The sequence below is a fragment of the Chanodichthys erythropterus genome, chromosome 2 (genome assembly GCF_024489055.1).
Source record: "Chanodichthys erythropterus isolate Z2021 chromosome 2, ASM2448905v1, whole genome shotgun sequence".
Taxonomy (NCBI): Eukaryota; Metazoa; Chordata; class Actinopteri; order Cypriniformes; family Xenocyprididae; genus Chanodichthys; species Chanodichthys erythropterus.
This window is the reverse complement of record NC_090222.1, coordinates 34003059-34011556: the sequence shown is the minus strand read 5'-3', so window position 1 is coordinate 34011556 and position 8498 is coordinate 34003059. Positions and strand designations below refer to the sequence as shown.

Sequence of the window (8498 nt, the reverse complement as noted above, 5' to 3'; positions counted from 1 at the left end):
CAATTGTGAAAATGAAGTGACATCCAATACATTTGGCTATTTTCAGATTTTAAGTTTTATATATATATATATATATTAATCTCCAGAACTGCCTACTAATTTATTCAAAAAAATATTTTAAAAAACTGTAGTGGATGCATAGTTAATGAGATCATCTAAACCTGTGCATTTTCTCATAGACAGTTTAATATGGTAACACCCATGAGTGGGCGGGACCTTATCGACTGTCTATCAAGTTAGTCTACCTGCAGCGATCGTCTAGTAACAAACCAGCTCTGCCGATTTAAAATCAAGGAGCAGTGCTTTTATTCTCCATAAATTCTCATTCTCCATTTGTGTAAAGAATTGTATAAAGAGCCAAGCCCACTGGAGTTTCACTCTTGGATTACGGGTCACTCTCTCACATGTATTACATTACCTGTGCGGTAGAGACTCTTTATCAGACTGCTGACTCACAATGCTGCTCATAAACAATGCAGTACTCAAACTCTCTAGTGTTAAATGCGTTCATCTAGCAGGTCAGGTTTTCAGCTTACTTCTAAACCTTCTTATGATCTTTCTTTCAAACATTGTTTTTATTTAGAAATATTTTCAAACTGTCTTTTGAAGTTTCAGTCCTTTAAACTCTTTAAAACATTCTTTGATCTTTGATTCTTTTGATTTGTTCTTTGATATTTTAATTTGTTCCTTATTAGTTTTCTTTTAAATGTTTTCAGTCTTTCTTTTGAACTTACTTTTTTACTGACTTTTATTCTTTCTTTTTAACTCTTTTTCTTACTTTCCTCTGACATTTTGCTATAGAAGCCCGTTTCTGCCACAGTAATCAGAATTCAGACTATTTATGTCACAATTGTGAGTTTATATCTCAGAATTTTGACTTTATATTTCACAATTCTGACTTTATATTTCACAATTCTGACTTTTTTTTCTCACAATTCTGACTTTTTTTCTCACAGTTGCGAGTTATAAAGTCAGAATTACGAGAAAAAGTCAGAGTTCTGATATATAAATTCACAACTGCTTGATAAAAGGTCACAATTCTGAGATATAAACTCGCAATTACATGATATAAAGTCACAGTTCTGAGGATATAAAAGCAATTGCGTGATATAAAGTCACAATTCTGAGATATAAACTCACAATTGCTAGAATTTTTTTCACACAGTTGTTTATATCTCAGAATTCTGACTTTTTTTCTCACAAATGCAAGTTATAAAGTCAGAACTCTGACTTCACAATTCTGACTTAATCACTCGCAATTGTGAGAAAAAAGTCCAAGATAAAAAGTTGCAATTACTGTTTTTATTTTTTTATTTAGTGGAGGAAAATGGCTTTCATATTTTGCACTTTCTCATTAAAAAAAAAAAAAAAATTGTGTTTTGTAATAAAAAAAAAAAAAAAAAAACAGTGTAAATATGTCACCCAGGGCCATATCTGCTACTCAAACAAAACTATGAATATAGTAATAATAAAGTATAATATTACAATTTAATTGCATGTACCATGGTTTGTTTGCTTGTTCTTTCTTTCCTTATAGAAGACTTTGCAGCTATCTTTTTTTCCTTTCAGTTTTTTGCACATAAATCCCTCCTTTGTAAGTGTACTTGGACCAAAGTAACCTTTCCCCCAAACTCTCCTGTGAATGTCAGCAGCAAATATATGGCTCCCTGTTGGGTTAATGAATACTCTCACCGTCAAACGTCACTCTCTCGCTCTCTGTCGCTCTCTCACTCACTCTTTTTCACTCTCTCATTCACTCTCTCTCCTCTCCTTTCCAAACACAAGTGAGTTCACACAGAACACGGTGAACAAAACTTCCTTGTTTTCCAAAGTCCGGTCAGCAGAGGATGGTGGACAACGATTTGTATCGGCTTTACCATGGTCTTATGCTGCCTAAGATTGCTCATACAGATGAAAGTCTTAACTACCTCCAGAATTTCCAAGTCAAAGATGATGATACTTTCGCTGTCACCTATCCAAAATCTGGTAAGATCACTTTCTGTTTTCAATGCATAATGTTTATTTCTCCTCTTATGCCTCCAGCAACATGTCTGAATCTAGTGCAAATGATGCAACATTTTCTTTGCTTATGCACATATCTGTTGCAGTTTGCAAAACAAATCAACATCCTCAAATTGTGCAGCAGTTAAACTGCAGAAACCAGAAAGAGCAGACATGAGTTTGATTCCTTGTGAACTGATAAAATGCTTCCTTTGAATGCTTTGGATATAAATGCCTGCATTCTGTTTTTTCCGGCCATTCTGGTGCATTCTGTTACAAGCATTAAGATTTACATACTAATCTTCAGGCTATTGCTTTCTCTTATGATTGTTATGGACAGATACATTGAGAAATTCAATGTAATGCATGAAATCGAATGCAAGTATAATGTTAAATGCATTAAGGCGATCAGTGCATCCTCATTCATCCTGCCTGTGTTTTTCAGGTACCACATGGATGCAGGAAATTCTTCCTCCGCTCCTGAATGGAGGAGACCTGACCTCAGTGCAAACCGTCCCCAACTGGGACAGGGTTCCATGGCTGGAGGAAACCCGAGCTCCACTGCTTCTCGACAAACTCCCCTCACCGCGAGCCATTGTCTCCCACATGCCTTGTCATTTGATGCCTTCCTCCTTTTTCAACTCCAAGGCTAAGGTGCAGAAAACAGCAGGACAATCAAATCAGAGTGACTCTATAGAGCCTGGGTTTTTTTTTGCTTTCTGATGATAGTAATTTCAATGAATAGTCAATGTTTTACTTCTGACATACTGTTGGGGGATCAGTTGCATGTCCAATCATGATATCTTTTTTCTTTCATCTTCAGGTAATCTACGTTGCTCGGAATCCTAAAGATGTTCTAGTCTCATCTTTCCACTTTCATAAAATGGCAAATTTCCTTGAAGACCCAGGAACATTTGAAGAATTCACAGACAAATTCCTGTCAGGAAAAGGTGAGAGATTCAAATAGTTTGAGCTGAATTTTCAGCATCATTACACCAGTCTTCAGTGTCACATGATCCTTCAGAAATCATTCTAATATGCTAATTTGATGCTCAAGAAACATTTCTTATTATTATCAATGTTGAAAACAGTTGTGCCGCTTCATTTTTTTTTTCAGGATTCTTTGATGAATAGAAAATTCAAAAGAACAGCTTTTATTTTGTAACATTGTAGATGATCAAATTAATGCATCCTTTGAATAAAAGTATTAATTTCTTTCTACTTTTGAACAGTAATGTATTTTTATAAAATAGTTCTTATTGGATGAGCCATGTTATAATAATTCAGTATTTATGAGGCAAGTTGCTATTTTAGGCCATAGTTAGGCTGCATTACTTATATTTTATTCTGATTATTATTGACTAGTTCTTTAACATTTGTTTATTTTTTTTTATATTGACGTTGCCAGTGTTCTTTTACCTGCTTTAAAATCATTACCGAAACACATTTTACCGTAAGCATATACATCAAAAAGTATGAATGAATGCAGTGTGTGTAATAAATATTGCAATAATTGATTTGCAATTGCTTGCACAGTTCTTTTTGGGAAGTGGACAGACCATGTGAAAAGTTGGCGAAACCCTGAGCTTGGGGACAGAATTCTGTACATCACCTATGAAGAAATGCTTCAGGTAAGTGAAAGTTAAGTATTACTCATACTCCAAGAGAACGAGTAACTTTTTTTGTAATTTTTGTAATTGTAGGACCTCCGTGAAGTCCTGGGGCGTATTTTAAACTTTCTTGGTCGGGAGCTCAGAGAAGACATTCTGGATCGTGTGGTCAATAACTGCACTTTCAAAAATATGAAAACAAACACCATGTCAAACTACTCTCTGGTGCCAGATGTCATTTTGGACCAGAAGAAGTCAAACTTCCTCAGAAAAGGTACACACATTTAACAGCACTGACATGTTTTAAAGCACTGAGTTTTTAATAATAAACTACATGTTCAGTTGGTTCAACCCATTTATGTTTTTGAATGAAACCGTTCTGCTTATTTAAAGGTATCGCTGGAGATTGGAAGAATCACTTCAGCCCTGAGCTTGACGCCAAATTCACAGCTGTAATTCAGGAGGAAATGAAAGGAAGTAACATCAAATTCTCGTGGGATGAGGAATGAGCAAATCTCTTGTAATGCCATCTCAGTGCCCATCAAAATAAACAGTCATAGTTGCAATGTGTGATCGTTTATTTGACTTCATTTCTATGTTGTGTTTATTTGAATTTAAGGTTTAACTCCCCATCAAGCAGCACAGTGTGAAAGCGTTATTGCAGCAACATCCTCTGGTGTCCTGAAGATCTGTTGGGATTGCTTAACATGATAAGATGTTAAAGACAGTTAAACCATGTCGGTTTTTACAAGATGCAACATCCTGACATCTGTTTGCATTGTTTTTTGTCACTGGGTGAAAAGTTGCAAGCACTAACACAGTGAAATGTAATTAGTTGCATTCACATCTAATTAATGTATTACTGCAAAAAAATGAGATTTATCTTTGAGAAGGACTGTTAAAGGGACAGTTCACCCAAAAATGAAAATTATCCGATGATTTACCCATGACTATGTTTTAAAACAAACATGCAAAAAAAAAATGCATCCATTAATAATCAAAGTAATTCACACGGCTCCAGGGGGTTAATAAAGGCCTTCTGAAGCAAAAATATCCATATTTAAAACATAAATTCAAAGAACTAGCTTCCGGCAGACGACCAAACTATCCCTTTAAATATCACTTTATCTAATCAGAGTATCCCAACATCCATGTATATATATATATATATATGTGTGCGTGTGTGTGTGTGTGTGTTATATACTGTATATTACACCTGGTTTAGACCACAATATCTTAATATTTAGTTATTAACAATATTAATATTGCGACAATATAAATATTCAATATAAAAAATTTTGAGCCATTCCTCTTCCAGAACAGCAGCCAGATCACTATGTGATGCTGTTGGAGGAAAACATTTTCAAACTTGCTCCTCTAAAATACCCCAGAGGCTCAAAAATATTTAGATCTGGTGACTGCAGGCCATGGGAGATGTTCAACTTTCATGTTCATCAAACCATTCTGTCACAAGTCTTGCTGTGTGTATTGGTGCATTATCACGCTGATACACAGCACCGCCTTCAGGGTACAATGTTTGAACAATTAGGTACATATGATCCTCCAGAATGGTTCGGTAGTCCTTGGCAGTGACAAGGCAGTGATATTGCAGCCCAAACCATCGCTGTGGGCAGCAACAATCCGAGTGTTGAGCCTCTTTGGGGAACTACCGCTTCAATATATATCCTTATGAGTGAATTTAAATGAGCAATTTATAATCAAGGTATTACCCAATAATCAGTATTTATCCTTTTATATTACACTATTTTAATTACTTCTTCAAGCTTATGGAGATCTTGCTTAGTTATAGAATTATGTTAAAGCATTTACTTCTCTTTTCATCTTCAAACACTAGAGAATAATGATGAAATATTGTCTCACTGAGGGAGAAGAACATGTTATCAGTATATTTTGGGCAAGTATCCTGTTCAAAGCAAGAGCCCGGCCAACTTCAACTTTGAAGAAGCTATCTGTGTATGCGCTATTTTTTTTTGGTACAGATCCTGTATTGGAGAGGCGGACAAACTGGCGCCCAGTAACGGATATCTGTGACCTAGGTCACAGTTATAATAGACCATATGTGGACATTTTCTAAGTTTATCTTTTTACTAAGCCATTCAGAATCATTCAACCTAAAGTAATGACGTAGTTTAGCAACCTGTGTGAGAATATAATTTTTGTGGTAATGTGAATGCATGCAGAGTGGAGGAGATACAAAGTGTTAGTGTTAAAGCTGACTTCTGCTGATGAAACTGCAACTATTCTCTTCAGTAAAATTTTTTTTCAATTTATTTTCTCACCTCTGACTCCGGGTCTTCATTTATCATAACTGGGTCTTTTCCTGTAAATTTCCCTACAAATCCAGGTTAGTACCTGGGCATACCTTTCAGACAGCTTTGTCTTGCATCAACAGTTTTTCCTGTTAAATTTGGTTTATCCACATTACCCTGGATACCATAGCTCTCGAGACATCTCAAAGTGCTGTCCTGGCCAAAGCTGAGCCAGCGAGACGCGCACCAGCAATTTGTCCTCTTTTGAACTCTGATATGTCTCCCATTATGTTGTGTGGTTTGCAATATTTGATGAACAGCTGTGCTATTGCTCTGCTAATTCAACTTTTGCACTCTGCTCTTACTGATTGAATGAAAAATTAGTTCAGTCATGACACTGAATTTGTAAAACATTTTATTAATAAAAAGGAATGTACATAAGTTTGGTTTTGGCAGACTAGATCTGGTACGCTGCTGCTGTAGAGATAATGTTGCTGCTGCTGCAGAGCAAGTATGACTTGCTTCTGCTAAATGCTCGGAACATAAATTAAAGGAAACATGCTGCTGCTAGATTGGGAAACCACCGAAGCTGATCTAGGCAGGTGGTGCTGGGGAGGTGGAGGGCTAGAAAGAAAACTTGCATAGCGCGACATGATAATGCATTTGTTTAATGCGTCGAAGTTATATAGGGAGATGATAATGAATACTTTTTTCTTTCAAGTAGATTCATACTGTCTTCTTTACGTTAAGTACTGTATTAGTTTCTTTTAGATAGACAGGAACGTTTTTTTGTTTACCCGCTTGACTAGTTTCGGCTACTTCCTGTAGCCTTCGTCAGAAGCGTGACGTGATGTTGCTGTGACGTGTCTTGTAGGCTGCTTATGTTGTTTTGAAAAGTAACAAGTATCACCGCTGGATTAGGGAGGCCATTGAAATTAGGAAACGTGCATCAAGGACCATGAACCGGGACGAGGGAGCCTACACCTGGGATGGGGTCCTGGAGAAGGCGTCAGACAGTAGGGGGGCGCAAGCTCTCCCTACTGTCTGGCAAAGCAACATAAGCAGCCTACAAGACACGTCACAGCAACATCACGTCACGCTTCTGACGAAGGATACAGGAAGTAGCCGTAACTAGTCAAGCAGGTAAACAAAAAACATTCCTGTCTATCTAAAAGAAACTAATACAGTATGATAATAAATACTTGATATTGATTGGCTGAGAACATTACATTTGATAAACCAAGCAGAACGTGAATAGAGTTTCATGGCTGAATTATTCATTGAAGATTGGCTTCGAGGCCGTGCACATATATAAGCGTGAAACCTCCAACAATATTGGCCAGTGTTTCAGTTTCATTGTCTAGCCCTGTGTGTTTTTGTGTGTATACATGTATATTATAATGAACTGTTTATATGAAGTTTAATGCATATAAAATAAAAGAAGCACAATCAATTTTTTGCCTTATGTACTTCTGACAGTGATATGTAATTAGCTGCATTTACATTTCATGTATTGCTGCAAATGCAAAATAATGAAATTTATCTTTGAGAAGGACTACACTTATCACTTGATCTAATCAAAGTATCATAACCTCTGTTTCCTGCTGGTTTTGCATTAAATATGTGACCCTGGAGCACAAAACCAGTCATAAGTCGCATTGGTATATTTGTAGCAATAGCCGACAAATACATGGGTCAAAATGATAAATTTTCCTTCATGCCAAAAATCATTAGGATATTATGTAAAGATCATGTTCCATGAAGATATTTTGTAAATTTCCTATATATCAAACTATATATTGTGAGTGGATATGCGTTGCTAAGGACTTCATTTGGACAACTTTAAAGGTGATTTTGTCAATATTTCGATTTTTTTTTTTCTTTTTTTTTTTTTTTGCACCCTCAGATGCCAGATTTACAAATAGTTGTATCTTAGCCAAATATTGTCCTATTCTATTCAGCTTTTAGATAATGTATACATCTCAATTTAAAAAAAAAAAAAAAGTCCCTTAAGACTGGTTTTGTGGTCCAGGGTCACATATAAGAAATGTTTTGATATACCTTCATATAATCATTCCCAATAAAAAAAGCTTATATGAACTATGTTTATATGTGGTTTAATGCATATAAAAACAAAAGTGGCACAAATAACCTCTCAATGTACTTTTGTGGATGAGGTTTCTTAGCGTTCATTTGCGTGACAGAAAAATGACAAATAAGATCTCTCTCAAACAGCAGTCAAATAAATGGAAAACAAATAGAGACTTTTTTTAGTGCCACTGACAACTGTAATAAAGTAATTATCCAAGGCTGTGTTTTTACCAAGGTTATCACTGTATTGCACAACCTGGCTTATTGCTTTATTTTTCAATCACCACCTCCAGAGATTGTGCTGCTTTGTGCCATAATAGTTTCAATTTCACAGAAATGACCTCACTGTAAACAAACACATTCATTTCATTTAGTTCCAGAATATTCAAATGAAGCTTGTTACACTGATTAGTTGTCAGATTCAGTGAAAGTAAACTAGAATTGGCGTATGTGAAAGCACTCACGTTTGTGCTTTCATTGTTGTGTACGTGCTGACTAGTATATGTGAAACCGGTAAAGCGTACGT

General features: G+C 35.9%; 1 protein-coding gene across 2 annotated transcripts; it reads left to right on the top strand.

Annotated features, from left to right (window-relative positions):
- Window positions 1-386: 386 nt before the first annotated feature.
- Window positions 387-4199, top strand: sult2st3 (sulfotransferase family 2, cytosolic sulfotransferase 3). Of its 2 annotated transcripts, none has more exons than XM_067396722.1 (7): window positions 387-518; window positions 1833-1986; window positions 2447-2655; window positions 2825-2951; window positions 3538-3632; window positions 3705-3885; window positions 4005-4199. In XM_067396722.1, the coding sequence occupies exons 2-7, from the start codon at window positions 1848-1850 to the stop codon at window positions 4118-4120; spliced, it is 867 nt and encodes a 288-aa protein (XP_067252823.1). In that variant the 5' UTR covers window positions 387-518; window positions 1833-1847; the 3' UTR covers window positions 4121-4199. The 2 variants fall into 2 exon arrangements, with proteins under 2 accessions (XP_067252823.1, XP_067252812.1); XM_067396711.1 differs by having other exon boundaries at window positions 402-518; window positions 1786-1986.
- Window positions 4200-8498: the final 4299 nt, after the last annotated feature.

Coding starts and splice junctions, on each gene's coding strand:
- sult2st3 (XM_067396722.1), top strand. CDS start 1,848: ATGGTGGACAACGATTTGTATCGGCTTTACCATGGTCTTATGCTGCCT. Junction 1,987..2,446: donor TGTCACCTATCCAAAATCTG/GTAAGATCACTT, acceptor TGTGTTTTTCAG/GTACCACATGGATGCAGGAA. Junction 2,656..2,824: donor TTTTCAACTCCAAGGCTAAG/GTGCAGAAAACA, acceptor TTTCATCTTCAG/GTAATCTACGTTGCTCGGAA.